We start from the raw sequence: 20,603 nt of genomic DNA, 5'->3' as shown, positions 1-20,603 counted from the left end.
CCCACCCAATAGCCCCATAAACCCTAAACCTTAGCCCCTATACCCACCCGCCATTAGCCGCTAAACCCTAAACCCTAACCCTAATTCCTGAACCTAAACCCTAACTTCTATTAACCCTACCTTGATTGTGCTTTTAAAAAAAAAAAAAACTCTAACCCTAAATACCATACACCCTACCTTAATCATACTCTAAATACCCTAAACCCTAAATTATACCCTACCTTAACCCTAACTCTAAATACCCTAAACCCTAAACGATATAGACGAAATTGAACCCTAAATATCATAAACCCTAACCCTATACCCTGAAATTATGCATAAACTAAACAATAAATACGAATACCGCACATAGAAATTAAGATTAAATCAAATATGATAGTAAATTAAGAAAAAAAAAATTAGGATTTAGGGTTACTGTATGATATTTGGGGAAAATCGAATCAAAGCGAAATGGGGAAATCAAGGGAAATCGAAGTAGAATCGAAGAAATTGACGCTGAAATGGGAAAATTGAAGGAAATAAAAACCAAAATGGGTTAAATCAAAAGAAATCGGGAGGATTTTTAAGGGTAAAAAGAAGAGCGTGAGAGAGAAGGGAGACGAAATTCGAAGATGATGAAGGTAGAAGAAATACGAAGATGATGAGAAGGGAGAAGAGATACGAAGACGACGAAGGGAGAAGAAGTCGAAGGGAGTGCGAAGATGAGAGGAAGAGGAGAGAGCGGGAGAAAACAAAATTCGGGAGATGAAGGCCGAGAGGGAGAAAAGAGCACGAATGAGCAAAAAGTGTTCGTCGGGGGAGGGAAACGAACAATTAAGAGGTTAATCTACACTTACTCATGGGGATTCATGAAATTAACTCAAAAACAAATAGAACCAATCTATTTAACAAAATGCATTACCCTTGGAGATTTTGTAAATCATATAATTAAATTAATGTTCAACGTATAGATATCTAATTCAATTATATAACTAACATTACCCTTTGAGATTTTTAAAATTATCTAACTAAATCAGATACAACATACACATATATTCTTATTTGAATTATATAACTCACATTACCCCCATTGGGGATTTTATAAATTACATAATTAAATTAGATACAACATACACATATATTCCTAATTTAATTTTATAACTCACATTACCCATTGGGGATTTTGTCACCCTATGCATGGCTACACGCTTGATCACAGATTTAATGTATACCAAAAATCAAACAGCACAAACAACATGATTTTCACTATTCTTCTCACAACTAGATGTTTCTAACAAGCAAAAATAAATTACCACACAAATATCTTTTTTATAAAATGCAAAAATAAGTTACCTCATAAATCTCTTTCAGTTTTATAAGGAGAAGGTAATCATTTCTATATTAGACTTACTTGATAATAAAATCATGTGAATATATAAACACAATATAATTAAGTCCATACATTTCATTTTAAGACCGACTTTGAATGAAAATGTAAAGCACCAGAGGAGAGCTTAAACTGTTTACAAGTGATTAGCCTGCTCCATTTCAATCAAATTGGGTCCAATAACATGCCTCACTTGCAAGACCATGGGGGTATTTATAGGTTTCCAAAGTCACTAACTTAGACTAAGCAACTGAATATGAAACCTACACTTATAAAATCAAAATGGTTGTCTTGAAATTTATAAAGGAAAATATATATTTCAACCAATAATTCTAAAATCTTTCTTTCTCTATAATCACTAATGCTCAATCCATGTAGCCCCAGTTCTTCCCATTTAAGCCACTATAGACAAGTCATTTATTCTCAAAACCAAGCTCTAAAGACGGGCAAAGTATGAGAAGCTAAACTGAACTACATATTTATATTGATTAAGAGTGTTATTTATATACAGTTTACAACAATAAGCTAAACCGAAGAGATAATAATAACAAAGTGATAAATACAAAGGAGAGCTTATCCGAGAACCGAAGGAAAGCATTTTAGCGAAAAGCAAAAAGCAACTAATTGTGCTTTGTAAAAGTTACAACAGTTGCATCCAAATGCATTAGAAATACAATGGAGAATCAAGAAATTTTACAGTTTTGAAATGAACACAGGCTAATTTTTGGTGTGCATATCCCGCTTCTGAAGCATCAACTCCATCACAACCAAATCCAATCACATAAAATCCAACAGAACACACCAGTTGTGACAACCACTCTGGTGCTCACAGCCTTTTTTCCTAGCAGCTTACAAAAAATTATTTGCGCCTTATCATCTGTTTAGATAGTTCTTTTTGCCACAAATATAAGAGGATGTTATTATGACTGAGCACGGTTAATTTAAGTAACTTCATATTCTATCCAAGTGAAACAAGAACAATGTTCCTTAGTATTTGACAATGATGAAGAAGGATTTTCTGAAAGAGCAGTTTCTCAGTAGAAGCTTGCACACAAAGGGTACATACACTTCTGCCTCCGCTTTCTTTGGTGTCGATCAACTTTCCGGTGGAGGTTCAATCACTCGAACTTGTCATGGCCCAGTCAGCTCTTCTTGAATATTTTCTAGGGGATTTACAATGCTTTGTGTAGTCACACCTAGCCAAAAGATATGATTCACGATTGCAGAGAAAGACTAACTCCAATAGCAGCAGACAGTTTCATGGAAAGAAAAAAGAATACCGTGCTAACTAGATCATGCTGCACTGGATTTTATCTGATCACCCATCATCCAAGAATTTACAGAGTGGCAAGAAAATTAAGATGAGAAGAAATAGTGAATGTGTTCATGAAGTGTCAAGAGCAGTTGTGATGCTAAGGTGACAAGGATATAATTACGTCCATGCACTGAAATTTAAAAAGACATTGGGTACAGTGAACAAAATAATGACATTAGATTACTTAAATTACAGTTCCAAGTTGCCAAAAACATGTATCAATGCGAGTACCAGATGTGAAGAATACCTTTCATCTATTTTACAGCACACACCACTGAACTTGCTTAGGGTAATAAATCCCATCACTGACATGAAACAAAAGAAACCAAGTCAAACTGGGGGATAAGTACAGAAAAATGCCAAATTAGAGAAGATCAACAAACCGATTCCAGGACCTTTGGGCGTGTTGGAGATGGAACAACACATGCTGAACTACACTCCATGGATAGGTTAAGTGAAGTAGACTGTGCATCCAAATTTATCTCACTCTTGGGAGCAAACAACCTATTGGATGTTGTTCTCTCAGAAACCAGGAGAGCCGGTTTGGTATGAACTCTTCTTCCATTTGTTGCAGCATTATTAGCCTAAATCCCAAAGATAAAGAAAAATTTGAGAGACAGAAATCAATCAGACCATAACAGAGAACAGAGTTTCATCTTCGTACATTTTTAGGTAGGTCTTTGATGTGGACAATGATGATTGTTATATCATCAGTTCGATTCTCGTGATCAAGCCATATCTTATATGACTCTGCAGCAATTGCAGCACAGGCATCGCGGGGATCCATAAATTTGACTACCTGCATTAAGTAAGAGCAGTGTTTTCTGACAATCAACAATTGGATCCAAAGCAAGACACTTCAAATGAAACACAACAACAAACACATCGGTGTTTAGAACAACCTCCTCAAGCGAATGTCAACTAAGAGAAATCACCAGTGAAGTTTTTCTACCTATCGTCAAAGTAATGCTTCTCTGCTGTATCAAGACTATAGAGTCCTGTTTTGCTAACTTTTTTTAAATGCAATAGCCTCATAATTTCTTTAGCCTACTTAGATGAGGCCAACAGTCCTTATCAAGAAGGGATGACTAATCAAACTTCGATGAGAAGATATCATGTTAAATGTACTTTCAGTTCCAACTGCCAGATGCTAAGTTAAGGAAACTTTACCAGGTATGACATCATAACTAATGAAAAATAAGTAAGAATAGTGGTTGCTCATTCATTTGCTTCTTACATTAGCATCAGGTTGGATTAAGTGAAGGAAAAAAAACCCTGTTGTGGACATATTGAGTTTAATAAGCATTATTGCACAGAATTAAGAAATCATTTCCCAAAAATGATGTGAAGATGCAAAACAGACTTTCAGTTCCAACCAGACAGAGAGAGAGAGAGGGGCCATGCAAAAGAAACCCAGCCACAGAAATTGTATCCTGCTTTCTGTAATGTTATTTTCTGAAATTTTTTGAAATACCCAGGAAACACACATATCGGAAGAGAATTGGCTGAATGACTGAACATGGAACTAGAGCAAAATAGTCAGATATAAGGCCTATTAAAAACTTCGTTCAATTCACCAAAATACATCTCAAACTAATATTTTTCTCCTTACCATATTCACAACTGCCTGACTGTTGAGAAATTCAAAAACCCCATCACTTGCAACCACAAAAAACAGGTCGTCCTGTGTGACTTGGAGCTTCAAAATCTCGGGTTCTGCAATGACTCCAATCTTCTCAGCAGTCGAGTCACCAACGCTCCTAGTAAATGCCGTTCCTGGATACATTCCATTCTGCACCCAGAGCCTTGGCGGGTCCCCACCATCACTTTCTTCACTGCCCCAGGCTTGAATATTTGGATCTTTGATTCCCTCTACTTGATCAATGCTCAAAACTCTGGCACCGCAGAGCTTCACCCTCTCATATTCGTCCCTCCGAAATGGGGTCTGATCACTGGAAAGATCTTCAGCAACTACACCAGAATTTCCTCTCCTCACACCCAGTGTTGCCCTTGAATCACCCACATTGGCAACATAAAGAGTGTCACCAATAACAAGGACGGTTATAGCAGTAGTACCACTCATTGTATCATCAATCTCACTGTCATGGAGTTCCTCATTTACAGATAAGAATGCAGAAGTATATGCTTTTACAGGGTCATCTAACAATGTGGGATCATTTGCCAGTAATTCCACCAATCTTTCTCGAACAAAATTGGCACAGTGTCCGCCGAACTGGCCATGCCCGTCAAAGACACCAAAGAAGTGGAGATTTGGGTTACCTTGGAGCTGGGTTCTGATGCAAAACGAGTCCTGGTTTTCTCTATCAGGAGAGTCGGGGTAGTAGCCACGCTGTGTGAGGAAAGCATACTGAAGCTGGTAGTTGTGTGAAGGAACAATTTCACACCCAATTGAGCTTTCAGTAAGGGCATGGCGGAGATTGTGGTGAACTCCGACGTTAAGCGGATTATAAATACTTGTGTCGCCGGTATTCCTGACATCGACATCAGTTGATGAGGACTCGTAATGGGCGCAACACTTTGCGTTGACACAGCCCATCTGTAAAAGTCAGTTGCGAGCGACACCCACGGAAAACAAGTCACACAGTCGCGCAAGGTCGCAATTTCAGCTTTGGAAGAAGGCAGGAAATCTAACGTTAACATAACCCTTTTACCAAGCAAATCTAAATATCGGATCTTGAGGGATCATGATTGATAAATCATCATGTAGAGAAATCAGCTGTGACAAAAAGGTCTTCAACTTAGCTGCAGTTTCTTGAGCAAAACCCATTTCCGTGGAAGATAACTAATAGCACATAAAATTTCTAGAAGACGAAACTGGAGGCCATTTTTTTCAGAAATTGTGAAACTGTTATACATGAAAGGGTATTCTCCAGGAACAAGGTTTTTCGGGAGCACAAAACAAGAAAAAAAAAAAAACCTAAATTGCCAAGCGTCTTCAAGGACTTCGTGTTTATGTAGGGGTAGCTCTGATATGCTTTTATTCCTGGCTGTTATGTTCCTTTTTGAAGCTTAGAGGAAGGTATTCTTGACAGAATCAAAGAAAGACTTCAATGACAAAAACCCTAAAGCAAACCACAGAAACACCCCAAAAGCAGCAGGCCATTCCTGGCATGGATGTCTATTAATAGAAGCATTCAGATTTGATTAACTTGATATGGGTTTATTTCAAAACTAGCTGTGCGCATGTCTACACGAGGTCTCTGTAAACCACCCATGGTTCAGGAAACAGAGGCTAAAATCTAAAACCCCGCGAAATAATTTAAAAAAGTTCTATAAAACAAAGGAAGCAACGATGCCTAGTGCAGAACGCTGATACTTGCTATAAGAGTTCAGTCTTGAAGGTGGCAACTCTTTTCTTCCTGGTCACTGATGTGAAGAGAGTTGAGCATACAATTTAATCCTTCATGGAGCAGGTTTCTGTTGGGAAGGGTATCTTTAAGCTCTAAAGAATTCGAGACAAAAAAATGTTAGGATATGAATCTCTTAAGTTTAAAACTCTTTGGCAGTTTAATTTAGCCATAAATCTTGTTCTTCTAACCTTTATCCTTTTCCAGTTTTTATTTTGCAATTTTCGTTTTTGGAGAAGGAAATTTTAGTTTTTTCCTTGTACTGTCCATTCCATTAAAAAAAAAAGTATTCTGCTTTCGCTGTCTGTGAAGGGAAGTATTTTTCAAAGGAAAAATGCACCAGTCTCAGACAAAAGGTTCGTGAGCGTGCTTGAGTTTGTGCAGACTGACGAAACCTGACAGTTTCCAGGAGTAGTTGATTTACATTAAGTTTCCGTTTTATTTAACTCATCTCTCTACCAGATTTTAACACTTCCCAAGTTCCAGTTCGGCACTAGGCAGCAAAAATTGAGAACAGGGTCAAGTTTTCAGAACCAAAAATCAAAATCAAAGATCCTCGAATCAATCGTTAAAAATACGACGAAGTCGAAACACAAGCACAGTGAAGAACCGCATACTGAACTGCCAAATGGCTTCTCGTTGACAAACAGTTACGATTCATTTTCTCGCTGAAACAAAAAAATATTTCAGTGGAATACGTTCGACAACAGGCAGAAAAGATACTTTGGTTGTTTCCAGCCGTAAAGCCATGCCATTTTGGGCGCAGATTTATTCCAATGACGACCGCAAAAGGGTCACAAACCCCAGGGGACGTCCTGTACAAACAAAGAATGTCTGAGAGAGAGAAAAGGGGGCAAGGATAACCCATGACGAAAGCCAAAAAGGGCTTTCCTGCATTAAATTAGTCCCAGGTAAAGCAACATCCAAAAAGCCCTTTCCATCACATAATCAAATGAGAGAGACTGGCATATTGGAATACGGGTTGCAGAGATGATGCATCGGGTTTCTTTTACGAGACAGAAAAATCCATAAATCAACCTTTGGTGCAAATCAAACCGTTCCTGGAAAGCATGTCGAAGCAGGAGCAGCCATGTGCTTTTCTTGCTTTTGTTGCGTTGATTCGCTTTCCCAAATCGGCACCTCGAAACATCTCCCCCCACTTCTATTACTGCCTGCCATGGCTGACCGTCATGCAAAATCTAGGGATTATGCCTTTTACCTCTTTAATCCTTGAGGTCTCTGGGAGTAAATCCGTAGCGGAAAATGTTAAAGAGAAAGGTTTGAGTTTGTCTACAAACTCAAAATATTCAGATCAAACAAAGTTCGAATATACGAGTTCAAGTTTATTTACTTTCAATGCCACCCCTAATAATAATACTATTTTTTATTATTAAAATTTAATAAACATAAAAAAACCCAAGAACATCAATTATAAACGCATAACAAAGAAACTATAATAAGAAGAAATTCGAATTCAAGTCATTTAATTAAAAAAATGAAGGAGAGATATTTAATACTCATTAGTTCTTATATAATCAAACCAATTCTAATTAGTCCAATTTAAAATGTAATGCTATGGAGTAACTTTTATGATTTGAATTTTCTTATGAAAAACACTTCATAAATTTTGATAGAAACTAAGTTCAATAGTCTCTTAGGAGGGCTTTCTCGAACAAATAATTGAATTTGAGTTTTCATAAGATTAAAGGTAATCGGATATAAATCATTTAAAATACATACAAATGAAAATAATAACTTTCTAAAAGGGGATCCTTATCGCAATTACGGGTGAGCTATGATTAGTCTATTGTGTAACATGATAATGGATAGACATAATCCCTTCAATTATCGGATAATATCTCATTGGATTTATCCCATGTTATATTTGTCTTTTTATGTAAATTTTATTTTTTATATTCTAAATTGTATAAATACCACCCTTAATAAATTATAAAGGTGTAGTTCAGTTCACCCTCTAATGTAGTTCAGTTATTATTTAACATGGTATCAGAACAAACCAACAATTCAAGTTGACCCACTGGGCAATGACCACCAACTGCCCTTTGCCTCTCCTATGCAAACCAAAAAATTATCTTTCCTTCTCCCCAATCTGCCATCCTAAAAAAAAAGGTCTTCCTCTTCTTCGCCGAAGTTGGCGTCGACGTCGTCACCACCATGGCGAAGGAGACCAAGAACCTTGGCCAAGACATTCCCATCGGTCTCATCGATTCCATGTCCATCATCACTGTCGTCCCTAGTCCGACTCCATCTTTGCTGCCACTTCATCTTTTCTCGCCATCTGTTGTCGTTGCCATTCCCTGTCGTCGGCGAAGACATTGTGTCCCTTCTGCGCATTTCTCTCCCTCTTTTTCGTCTCTACAAATCCTGTCTTGTCGAAGGCGAAACCCTCTACAACATTTTACTCCTCGGTTTCTCCCCAACCTTTGCTGAGATCGCCAACCTTGCTGACTACGATGTCATTGTCGTCTCGCCATCGACGTTCATCTCCATCATGAAGTCGTTGCGAAAGTCCATCACTTCCCTTCTCTCAGTGCTCCCATCGCCGAAATCCCTCCACCCCAATGCTACCACTAGCACGCACCTCCGTCGACGCCGTTTGCCCATGCCGACTGCGATATAGATTTGCTTGCCATTTTCCCTCTCCTCAGACGAATTACGCCTTCTCTTCCAATCATTTTACTTCCAAGAACCCTTGAAATAAATCTCCTTACATACCAATGATAACTTCACGGTTTCAATTACTATGAGACAAGATTGATCTATCTTATAATGGCCTATCTTGAGGGAGTATGATAAAGGATAAATATAATCTTTTCAATTATCAGATAAAATATTTTCAATTATCGGATAAAATCCCATTGGATTTATCCTAAAGTTTATCTTTTCTATTATAAATTATATAAATACCACTCTTAATTAATTATAAAAGTATGATTCAGTTTATCATGTTCAATTTAACATCTAACATAACATTCCCTCTTACAATGTTCCTAGACATCTCATGACTTTGATTACCAAAAATTAAAAAATCATAAAGATAAACTCATTTTAAGGACAGGTTTTGTTCTATTTTTTGGGATAAAATTTTAATATAATTAATTTTTTTCTATTGTTTCAATATTAACCATAAGAAAGATAAATCAAGAACTGGCCATTAATTGACGTCTTAATTTTTATAGTTTTTTATTTTGTTTTTGATATAAGACAAATATTATAATTAAAAATTTATCCAATTATTTCCGGTGACCACACAAATGCAAAAGAATATGTTAGAAAAATGATTTTTCCAGTAGAGCAATTTTCTTCTAAAAATTAGAAATTATTTTTCGTAAATTTTGACACAAACTATCCCAAAGTGGTACATTTACAAATTCGGATTAACGGTCACTCAATTCACTGCGAGTAACAGATTCATCTTATTTGTTTGGTCAGAAACTTGCGAACCAGAACTTCCGTCAAGCTTTAGCAAAACCTCTGCGGGGAGCCCTGGGTCGCAGCAGTCAAGGAGGAAGGGTCTCCTCGTTACAGGTTGAAAACAATATTCACATTTATTACTGTTTTTGTCTGACTTGTTGGCTCGAAGAATGAACCATAGAAAACGATCAAGTTGAATTGAAACACGGTGCCGCTCACAGTCATTCATCCCATCGCTACTTCATAGTTTATACACGAAACCCTGAACTTTTGTCCTCCTCTGTATTGGAACTCTCAAAACACGGTCTCCCAGACTGCACGCCCCTTCTTTACTTATTTCATTTTCACGCTCAGAATTCAGCAGTTACAGTCAATAATTTCCCAGAAAAAAAGGCGAAAAACTTTTTTCTGTCTTCTGAATCTCTGATAATAGGTTTGAATTTGGAATCAGATTAAGCGATCTGAAATCCGAACGGCACGCAACTGAGCAAAACTTAGCTAAAGCTCATGCAATGCGCAAAGATAACGTCTGAAATTGGAGAAGGAAAGAACCGTATAGATCTCCGGAACGCTGCGTCTCCTTGTTGTGTGTGCTCAATGGTGACTTAGAAAGAGGCTGTACTTACCCAATGAGATGCATTGATGAAGTTCAGCGCTGTCTGCAGCTCCCAGAAGCAGAGAAAGATCTTCTCCTCTCGCCGGAAGCGAATTAATGGCAGATCGAGAACGGCGGGAGGTGAGACCTCCTGCAGCCAACATTTTCAGGTACTTTTAATTCCCTTTCTCCGCCCCAGGCGAGGACCCGTTCTATTCACGTGTGTTCCGATGCCGAAATTCGTACAAGCTACAACACACGTGCGCCCTTTCAATGACAAGACAAAGCTGACACGACGGACAAGTCGAACCGTTGATCTGTCCCGGTGGTGGCCCATCGGCGGGGCCCGCTGCATTCTCTACTTTGTGGTTTGTGACGGACGGTCTCTTTCTCTCATTGGTTGCTCCTTTACCCCTCATTTCTCCTTTAGGGCCGGAGAAAGCAAAAAATAATCAAACGCTTTTCCACACTAAAAAAGCGGGAGTTCTCTCGTACGCGATCTCGAGTTCATCGACTAGTAACAGGTGGGTGCAGTCTCCTTCTCTTCTTCTCTTATTTGTCTCTGCATCTCTACAGATCTGGAATCGTGTTTGTCCTCTGATCTCTTTTATACCTTTTTTTTTTCCGCTGATACCGTTTCGTAATTTTTTTATCTCCTTTTCTGGTTTTTTTCTATTGCACATCTCACTTTTGACGCTCTTTAGAATTACGCAGGATTTTCCCCGTTTACTTTTTTTCTCCTCGTTTAAATATTACATTTAAGCTTCGTTTTTGGAGCCGTTGAACTATCAGTTTCAATCTACTTATTTTTACTCTTATCCACCGCTATTTGTTATGCCCAAATTTTATGTTTAGATTGACTTGTTTAAATTTGATATTTGACAGAGGAGACTAGCCGCAACAATTAAACTCGAAGCTGCACTTAAAATGGGGTACATCGGTCAGCATGGCGTTGCTACCCTGCATAAGTATAAATACAGCGGTGTTGACAGATCTTATGTTGCAAAATATATCTTGCAACCTTATTGGAGCCGATGTGTTAACCTCTTTCCACTTTGGATGCCGTGAGTTCTCCAATAATTGGATTCTGCTGTCGACAGCTCTTTTTTTTCCTGTTTTTATAAGTCGGTCAATATGTGATTGATATTGTTCTTTTGTATCTTGGGAGGAAGCTTGAGAGTAGTGTGAAATATTGTACTAGTTTCATATGCCAATTCTTTAGAGTCACCGTTTTCGTCATCTTACTTACCTACGCAACCTGCGTTATTTAGCTGCCCTGTCATTTTTATTATCATCATTGTGGCATTTGTCAGCATATTTTCTGTACCTGCGAACATTTTATGAGAAAGGGTGAGAGGAGGAAAAAAATTAGCTAAGATCTTATTTTCCACAGACCAATATCCTGTCTATTATTCTGAAATTCGGTACCAAGTGAATCTGAGTTCATATCCTAGAGTTATTTTTGTAGTTAGTATGTAGTCTTGGAAGTCTATTGCTTCGGTGCTGGTATATCTTTTTGATACATCAGTTTATGAACTCTATTAACAGAAGTCGCTAACTGCAAATTCTTGTTTCTCTTGTTCTCCTATTCAAATGGTTGGGTACTTGGCCAGGCCAAATATGGTAAGACACACTCTATAATTGCCAGAAAGTAACCATTTATTTATTATTCTTCTATCCATATTTATTAATAATTTCCATTGTCATTTTCTGTTTCCAGATTACACTTACAGGTTTCATGTTCCTTATCTTGTCTGCACTTCTTGGTTATGTAAGTTGTTTATTTTTTGAAAAGGAACATGTAGGTAGTTATCATCTCATGCTTAGTCTTATTTATTCATGCTGGCTACTATTTATTGCAATAATTTTTTGTGTCCATCAGTGAAACTCTGTAATTTTGTATTTGGCATCCTCTTTATTGATGAAATTATCTGAAGGAACTAGAGAGTTTGTTCCATTCAGTACGAACCAAACTCGAAGCGTGACACAATGAAAGACTTGATTTGAAAGAGGAGTGTCCCTTAACATTTTTCAGAAAAAAAAGATTAATAGGTCTACAGGAAATAATGATATGTTTTGCCTTCTTGAGGCAACTTTTATTTTTGGGTTGTCCAAACAATTTAGTGTATATTATTTACTACTATGCAAATATCTGTTTTCTCAAAGGATTTCTTGTGGACATCTTTTACCTCATGCACGTAGAGATGTGTAATTACACATCCATTGATCTCAACCTAACTATGATAGAAAACACATATCTAAAACATGTATGATGAGTAAGTCTTATCATCTATAATCCTTTCCTCGAGGTTATCCTGACTGTGTTGATTTACATTGGCAGATATATTCACCTTTCCTTGACACTCCCCCGCCAAGATGGGTTCATTTTGCACATGGATTGCTTCTTTTCTTGTATCAGGTTTGACTTCTTGTTTATGTGCATTTGTGCTTGTCATTCATGATTGTAGTTTCTGCACCTTGTTGATGCATAAGCACTTTTTAGAATGTTAGCTTCTTTGTCTGTTATTGGCAAAGAGGATTCCGAGGCCATACATTGTCTTTTCATCAGTCCTTTTGTGCTGTATAACGGGACCTCTAAAAAAATATTTATCAAAAAGCACTTCTCTTTCACTGAATGCAGCAATATCAGGAATGCTACTTTAGAAATGCTGGGCCTTCTAAACTGGCTCTTAGTGAGCTCAGAATCTTTTTCTGCTGCAACAAGAAACCAACACAGACTTGATCTATCTGAAAGAAACGATTTTTCAAAGATTTTGATCAGTATTCTATGGATATGACAGAATCGGGAAAGTTAAAAAATATATGAGAATATATTAAAACAGGTAGGAATGGGACTAGGGGTGGCCACAGTTGGGTTTCCCAACCCCAGACCTCTGACCCTAAAACTCAAACCCCAAAAAAACCCGAAACGTCAAACCCAACCCAGACCTGATCACTGTCCCTGCCCTGTCCCTGTGAACCTGACCCTTCCCTGACCCGTCCCTGTCTCATCCCCACTGATCGGATAGGGGAAACCCGTCTCTGATAAGAAACTCAGTGGGTTTTTTTTCTTTCTCTGCCCCGTTCTTGACCCGCAGGGTGAAAGCCGAAACCCGAACCCGGGGTTTTTGGGTCGAGTTTCCACCCTAAATGAGACTGATAAATGAGAAAACAAGAGAGCGTCCTTCAAGATTGTATGCGTGTTAGATGGAGATTGGGCCAAGAAGAATAGATGAATGCTGGAATTAAATGGACAAAAGTAGTGAAGGACTTGGTGAAGAGCTAGCTGAGAAAATGAGCTACCAAATGATAGAACAAATATGGAGTTTGGTTCCATCATGCTCAAGGATTTAAAAGACAATCACTACCCAAAAACTTCTGTATAGATTGACGTATTGGATGCTGCTCAATTCACAGTCAGGCAAGAGACATGTGAACTGAACAATTGCCACTGTGGTTAATAGGGGAAATGCAGATTTTCCAAACTACACTTATTTAGGATATTTTGAGATATCATTTGCTACTCCCAGTAGATGGGATCTATTGAAAAAGTTACTGTATTGAGGTATTTCTGGGTGAATGTATGCTGAAGGATTGAAAAGATGATCACTACACAAAAAATTCTGATTATTTTGACTGTTTCAATGCTGCTTAATCTGGGGTTGGCTGGAGTCTAGCTGAGACTGAACATTCGCCTTGGTATCTTTACTAGATCTAATTCAAATTTCATAACTTCTGTAGTTTAAGATTATTTGGTGATGCAGCATTGGTTGGTCCGGAGTAGATGGTATCAATTGACTAAACATTTTTATTGAGGTATTTTTGGGTTAATGAAGCTAAATGTTATCAATTGAAGGTCTAATCCCAACCATTGTGAACCAGTTATTTTGATCTAGTATCCTTGTCAATTATTCTCTATGCATTTTTAAGTACCTGGCCTCTTTGGTTATTTCGGGTTGGCCATGTTTGGTCTTTATTGCTTACATTTGTTGAAGTGCACTGAAAAAAGACAACCCTCATTTAGAAGGACATCGGTTTCTGAATTCCCAATCTAGACAACTATGATTCTGATGATGGTAGAGGAACACATGTGAAAGTTTCTTCAAATGTTTTCTTTCACCAATGTCAGTTATGATGGGTTTTGATTAGTTGTGCACTTCTATTTATCACCAGTCAATCTCTTTCTGCCATTCCTGAGTATTTAAATCACACAGCAAAAGAGATCCCATGTGAATCTTTGGCTATTTCTGTTCATGAAATTAAAAGAATAAAATTCATTTATTTTTGCCTCTGGATTCTTTTTAAAATCCCTGAACAATGTGCACATCAGACTTTTGATGCCGTTGATGGGAAGCAAGCAAGGCGTACAAATTCATCCAGTCCGCTTGGGGAGCTTTTTGATCATGGTTATTTCCTTATTGTGCTTTATGTTTGAGCATTTGTTAGTTGATGCAACATATTATACAACCTTACATGTCTTACCTTAATTTGCAGGTTGTGATGCACTTGCTTGTACGGTATGTCTACTCAATTTTAGCTGTTGTTTTTCATTGCCTGTGCTATGGTATCATTGAGTAGGCTCTTTTATTGGTTCAGTTTGAATCCTTGGCATTTGGAAGTACTGCGATGTGTGGGAAGGACACTTTCTGGTTCTGGGTTATTTCAACTGTTCCATTTTATTGTGCTACATGGGAACAGTAAGTTGTTGAGGGTACTGGTTTATTCTTTTTAAGTTTTTACAGGAGTGTCTTGCATATTTTAAGTTCTTTTGGCTTTTTTGATTTTTTTAATTTGTATTTATTTTTTCATCTTGTCATCCTTTCCACTTCAGACTTAACTTCTGTTTAAATCCGAAACAATCTAGACAAAATTATCCTGAAATGGTGAAGCTGAATTTCTTGTAGTCTGAAAAAGATAAATATGTAACTTTAGACCAGATTCTTTAGCCAATATTGTTTCTTCACACTTTTAAAGTACGTTCCTTCAGAAACACTCAATGACAATTGTGAAAGTTCAACAACTAAAGTTCTTTTGCTACAATTGCAACTAAAGTTCTTTTGCTCTTGTCATGTGCTGGCTGATTAAGCTCACTTCTGTATCAGCTGTTTCATGACAGATACTGCCAACCATGATGATGATTGGTTTTTTTTTGTCTTCTGTGGACTTTTTGAACAAATATATACATAAAATAATATTAAATCACTTTTGGAGTGTATTATTTACATTGTTTATGTTGATGCAGCTTTTTCACCAATACACTTATTCTTCCAGAAATCAATGGTCCTACGGAAGGCCTTATGCTGATTTATTTTAGCCATATATTTACTGGATTTGTAGGTAAGTTGTACTATTATTTACTTATCTTGAGAAACGGGCTTATTACCTTCAATAAAAAGCTATTTCATTCTCTGTGCTATGTGAGTGTCTTCAGGTGCTGAATGGTGGGCATGTGATTTTAGGAAATCTCTTCCCTTCTTGAGTTGGTTTCCATTGGTTCCTGGTAAGATTTTTCAGTAGTACAAGAAGCATATGTACCTTTTCCCTTTTTATGGAGCAAAGTGGTGAGGGTAGAAAAGATAGTTATAAAAGTCAATGGTTTCTGTATCACATGTACTGATTTTGAGGTGTCTGAGATGGGAGTCATTAGCTGATACAGGTTGATATTGAGCCTTTTGCTGCCTCTGCTAGTATTGGCTGTTCATTATTGGATTTTTGGGTTCATGATACATGAGTATGGACAACCGTTTAAAACAAATATGAGTTTTTATTTTAAGATGTTTGTTATATGTTGTTTCTATACACTTTTCTCTCTTTTTTATATTCCTATCTTTATAGTGTGAGGTAGTAGTTGCAAGAAGTGTTTTAGGTGTTAATTTAAGCACTTTGGATTACTAAGTGCATGATAGAACTCAAATGTTGGTACTGTTACTTCTAGTTGGTTATGGCAAGATTTATTGGTAGAAAAAGATATTATCTTGTGCTTCATTCCATCAAATCCCTACTGTCGATCTTTATCCATTTTTTGAAGGAAGATTATTGTCTTGGTATTCCTAAGTTGTACATATGTTATATTATTTTTCTGTAATAACTCACTTTTTTCTTGTGGTTTTCTGTCAGGCATGCCAATGTACAAACTTGTTTTATTCGGTATGGTCATTGGTGCTGTTATACCTACTGTTGGATACAAGTTAAGTTCTCATACATTATCTTTTATTGAATCCTGTTTCTAGTTTTGTTTCCTTTCATCTGCAACATGTTGATATAGGGAATAAATACTTAAATAGGTAATGACTCTAACATTAAAAGCTGCGGCACTCACAATCAGGTATTGGTTAAAAGTAGCCCTGCATTCCACTTGCTGGAAGTTATGGTAATGTCTTTCTATTACCTAACAGTGGGTAGATAGACAACTGCTTTTGAGGGCCATTAGTCTGTGTTTGGTAATTCCTTTGCTTATTGGTTAGAGTCCTCCACGTGTCACAGTAAATTGGGAAACATATTTTCTTTGGATGAAAAACAAAAGAACAGGTAACTTGGGCCCTTGGCTTCAGTGGTCACTAGGCAGATTTTCAGTATGAGGAATTGAGTTCAAGTCTCACCAAGGGAAAGAGGGCAGTGCATGTATAATTAACATATAGAAAACAAGGAGATATATTTCTACTTTGATGAAAAAGTTTGTCATTTAAAAAAAAAAAAAACATTGATGAAAAAACTTGGATGACAGCATAACAAATGTTCCAGTTATCAGCATGCTATGCTTTCAGAAAATAGAGAGAAAAAAATGAGCTTGTCATGCTTGAAGTGCTTAGCATGAAAATTTATGATTCTCAGCTGGTAGCATCAGCAAATTAAAAAAATATTGGGCAGAATGAACAAGGATTCATATAAACGGACTGCACATAAGTTTGGACAAGATGCTAATGGTGGCAGTATCTATGATGGTAATTGGCTGGGATAAGCACAGCTTCTTTCAATCGGTTGGGTTTATGTGATTCTAATGGGGTGTTGAATAAAAGAAACGATAGCAAAGTTTTGATGTAATTCATCAACATTCTAATACAACTGACAATTTATTTGTTTTACATGAGATGCTGATTCATCAGTTTCAAACTTGGACCAAATTTTCAAATGATTTAACTTTCTCTTTGCAGCATTTATAATGTTTATAAGGTGGTCCAGGCAAGAAAGGGAAGTATGCTGTTGGCACTAGCAATGGTAATACATTATTATTTGCATCGTAGCTGATTTCTATCCTCCTTATTATTGACTTTCTTTGCTTTTGCCAGCTCTTTCCTTTTGCTGTGCTTCTGGGCGGAGTTCTAATGTGGTAAATATCTGTAAAACTAATGGATTTTGTTTGTGTTTGATGTGCTTATGCAGTAGACATGAAATCTTGAACTGTGCAGGTCTTATTTGTCTACATCTGACATAATGCGGACTTACCCACATTTGTTGATAATAGGGACGGGGTTTGCATTTGGCTACCTCGTGGTGAGATTCTTTTTCTCATTTTATCCTAGCATTAACTGTGCAACAGTGGCAAGGTTGTGTCTTTTTTCTTAAGTTTTCATATCTTTTAGTTGTAGGGACATTCTTTTTGTCTTCATCTCTTGTATATAGTTACTCTGTTATGTTTTCTTTGGAAAATTGTATTGGACTCCATATTGTTTGGCCTAGTTATGTAACTGGTACACGGGAAGAGAGCTTTTGACTCACGTCTTTGATGCTTGGAGTTGCCATTTCTTCCCCTAGAGCATCTTGTGTTTAGATTTTGAAGTTTAGAGTGATAAAACAGGGTCAGTATTGAGATCCCCCAGCTTCATAAATCTTTAAGCCTGCTTTGGTTGAAACAGGAAGTAGCAGCCATTTCAAGTTTTTTTTTTTTTTTTTTTTTCCAAATGCACCCAGCTATAATATTATTGGCAAATTCATCTGCCACTTCCTGCATGTTGTTATGTACCTCATGTTTTTCTGAAGTTGTTTCAGACATGTGCCTAGACCACCAGTGTTGCATGGAGTTCCATATCTGAGTTTGATAAGCTTGATTGCATCCTCTAGTCTTTACGAGGGGCCTAGTAGTTTTCGGCCAGAGTAAAAATTGTAGTTTTGAGGTGGAAACCTCCATACTACCTCTAGTGTCTTTCTAATTGGCATTTATAATCTATTGTCATCCCAACTTAGGAATTTACTAGCTGTTAGTACTCTGTGATATTTTTTTGTGTTAATTTAATCGGGCTTATTAACTAATTGGCATTTATAATCTAACTTGTGATCCCAACTTAAAAATGAACTAGCTGTTAGTATTCTGGGATTTTGTTTGTGTTATTAATTGAATCACGCTTATTAAAAGCCTACATCTGACGTTATTCCTTTTTTCCTTTTTGGTGCCATACGTTTGATAGTCCTCTGTTTCATGCCATGTTCTCATCTATGAACTTAAATTTGCCTTTGCATAAGCTCTAACGGCAAGTGGAGGAAATTTGATGAAGTTTTGGATAGAATCTGTGTCTTTCAGGAGTAATACAAATAAATGATAAATACTCCAGTCTCTTTTCCAAATCGTTAATTACGGTTCCTATGTTGTTATGTCCAGGGAAGAATGATTCTGGCTCACTTATGTGATGAACCCAAGGGCTTGAAAACTGGAATGTGTATGGTGAGTTTGATCTGTAACTGAATGTGAAGTGGAATGTTAATTTGGCATATTTTTAATTGTTTGGTATTGATTGGAAACCCATAATACTTCTTTAGTTCTTGTGATATACTCGCCTGCGTGTGAACTATTTGCCAACCACAAATATTTCTTTCTTTTTTATAATTTATAAATGCTCTTAGGTTAAATGTTTGTCACTGCTAATGGCCAAATTTGGTCGTTCCTTGCCTCCATGGTAACACTAGGATGTATTTTATTTCCTTGTAGTGATTTACTAAGATCATTAATTTAAATGTCATTCCAGTGGATAGTTGTTATTAAAAAAAAATAAATCCTGGAAACTAATGGATTGCATAATTCTGTACAGTCACTTCTGGTTCTTCCTTTTGCTATAGCAAATTCTCTCACTGCTCGGATCAATGATGGGTAAGTGAAGAACTTGTTGCATCTTGAATTTATCTTTAACTTCAGTTTTGATTGCTTTGGAACCATAAACCTATACAACATTACTCTTTTTCCTTTAAGGTGTGTTTTTGCCTATAGGAAAGTGTAGGAAAAAAATATCATAGGAAATTTTTTCAGTTGACCAAAATTTTCTGGCATTTGTGGTCGGGTTGTTTCGTCTTGATTCCTCTTATAAGAAATTTTAAAAAGAACAGGAAATTGAGTTTCCTATTCTCCAATAGGAAACTATAGAAAAAATAAACCAAGAAGCACTAAAGTGGTTTTTGATCACTTACCTCTTACTTTTAACTTTATCTTGTATTATTTATGAAAATAATTTACTTCTAGTGTAAATACAAATACCATAACTAATTTTCCCATTGTTTCCTATGGCGACACAAATGCAAGAAAACTGGTCAGAGGGATTTTTTCCTATGAGAAACATAGTAGAAGGGATAGTGATTTTGTTGTTCTTTTATTTTATTTTCCTATAGTGGTACAAACGGTCCCTTAGATGCAGAGTTGCTTGACCTTCACTTTCTTTTTCATGCTTTGCCTCACAGAGTTCCTTTCTTCGACCAGAAACAATTAATTCTTGGCTATTGTGCATTCACAGGTAATAGCTGATCCCTTAGTTGTTAGACCACTGTTAGGGTTATTTGTTGCTTAATCTCACCATTCAAGAAAAGGAATTTAGCTTAACCCTTTCTACAGTATTGTGAAAGATACTGAAGAGTATTTTTGCACCGTTTTTTTCTTTAATTGTGATGCAGTATCACTTTACTTATATTTCGCTACGTCAGTGATCAAAGAGATGACCACAGCTTTAGGCATCTACTGCTTTAGGTGCGTTTGTTGCTCTTCATTTTTATTCGTGTCGAGTATTTCTAAAATTATTCCATAGCTTATAATGTGTATAACTGACAGGGTAACTAGGAAGGAAGCTTGAAAGGAGGAAGTCATTTTTTGGATGCTATGGCATGTCTTCCGGCACATATCTGTATTATACCTTTGACGATCTGGCTGGTGCAAATCAGGTGGAGTTAGTACCATGAGTTTTACCTTTGTCACACAGCTGGGACTGATTATGTCTTATTTTGTCGGGATTTATGCACCACATGTAGAAGAATTTTCTTTAATATATCACTGTAATTCATTATTGGTGATAACTAGTTAGAACTAAATTTGTTGTAATCTGTTACTCGATTATTTTGCCCTCAGCAGCACTCGATCTTGACAAAGATTATGAATGTGAAGCATTTTACTGTCTTTGCAACTTTTCAACGCCAGAAAGATTGGACTGCAGATGCGTGATCGAAATGCATCTCTTGCTGTCAAATGTAGCTGGGCTTGCCAGTTCGGTTACATTTTATGTTATTTTATTTATTGGCCGAGTAGACTTGAAACGTCTATGTGCCAATGCTATA

The 20,603-nt window shown here is 36.9% G+C and overlaps 2 protein-coding genes across 4 annotated transcripts; one reads left to right on the top strand and one right to left on the bottom strand.

The window, feature by feature from the left end:
- Window positions 1-1,902: 1,902 nt before the first annotated feature.
- On the bottom strand, window positions 1,903-5,577 carry LOC137959930 (probable protein phosphatase 2C 35). 2 transcript variants are annotated; one of them, XM_068807354.1, is made up of 5 exons: window positions 4,294-5,577; window positions 3,346-3,480; window positions 3,077-3,265; window positions 2,929-2,986; window positions 1,903-2,562 (listed from the first exon to the last, which is right to left on the bottom strand). In XM_068807354.1, exons 1-4 carry the CDS (start codon window positions 5,236-5,238, stop codon window positions 2,984-2,986), a joined length of 1,272 nt encoding a protein of 423 aa, XP_068663455.1. In that variant the 5' UTR covers window positions 5,239-5,577; the 3' UTR covers window positions 1,903-2,562; window positions 2,929-2,983. The 2 variants fall into 2 exon arrangements, with proteins under 2 accessions (XP_068663455.1, XP_068663454.1); XM_068807353.1 differs by having other exon boundaries at window positions 2,929-3,265.
- Window positions 5,578-10,491: 4,914 nt separating this feature from the next.
- On the top strand, window positions 10,492-20,396 carry LOC137959074 (choline/ethanolaminephosphotransferase 1-like). Of its 2 annotated transcripts, XM_068806359.1 has the most exons (19): window positions 10,492-10,603; window positions 10,965-11,143; window positions 11,693-11,702; window positions 11,800-11,850; window positions 12,421-12,498; window positions 14,410-14,485; window positions 14,574-14,596; window positions 14,676-14,776; window positions 15,322-15,416; window positions 15,511-15,579; window positions 16,197-16,266; window positions 17,231-17,294; window positions 17,366-17,406; window positions 17,486-17,570; window positions 18,673-18,735; window positions 19,100-19,158; window positions 19,740-19,792; window positions 19,950-20,022; window positions 20,104-20,396. In XM_068806359.1, the coding sequence occupies exons 2-19, from the start codon at window positions 11,007-11,009 to the stop codon at window positions 20,123-20,125; spliced, it is 1,170 nt and encodes a 389-aa protein (XP_068662460.1). In that variant the 5' UTR covers window positions 10,492-10,603; window positions 10,965-11,006; the 3' UTR covers window positions 20,126-20,396. The 2 variants fall into 2 exon arrangements, with proteins under 2 accessions (XP_068662460.1, XP_068662459.1); XM_068806358.1 differs by lacking the exons at window positions 10,492-10,603; window positions 10,965-11,143 and having other exon boundaries at window positions 11,658-11,702.
- The last annotated feature ends 207 nt before the right edge of the window (window positions 20,397-20,603 follow it).

Source organism: Aristolochia californica, unplaced genomic scaffold (genome assembly GCF_029961685.1).
Source record: "Aristolochia californica isolate CCGP_79_NKW_82.1479 unplaced genomic scaffold, dmAriCali1.0.hap1 SCAF_3, whole genome shotgun sequence".
Lineage (NCBI taxonomy): Eukaryota > Viridiplantae > Streptophyta > Magnoliopsida > Piperales > Aristolochiaceae > Aristolochia > Aristolochia californica.
The sequence above is the reverse complement of the archived record's forward strand: the minus strand, read 5'-3'. Positions and strand labels throughout refer to the sequence as shown.

Bases quoted from the DNA above. Each gene is read 5' to 3' on its own strand.
- LOC137959930 (XM_068807353.1), bottom strand. From the start codon at position 5,238: ATGGGCTGTGTCAACGCAAAGTGTTGCGCCCATTACGAGTCCTCATCA. The intron at 3,481-4,293 runs GTAAGGAGAAAA...TACTTAATGCAG, and splicing joins GTCAGGCAGTTGTGAATATG to GTAGTCAAATTTATGGATCC. The intron at 3,266-3,345 runs GTACGAAGATGA...TTTGGGATTTAG, and splicing joins TCAAAGACCTACCTAAAAAT to GCTAATAATGCTGCAACAAA.
- LOC137959074 (XM_068806359.1), top strand. From the start codon at position 11,007: ATGGGGTACATCGGTCAGCATGGCGTTGCTACCCTGCATAAGTATAAA. The intron at 14,777-15,321 runs GTAAGTTGTTGA...ATGTTGATGCAG, and splicing joins TATTGTGCTACATGGGAACA to CTTTTTCACCAATACACTTA. The intron at 15,417-15,510 runs GTAAGTTGTACT...GAGTGTCTTCAG, and splicing joins TATATTTACTGGATTTGTAG to GTGCTGAATGGTGGGCATGT.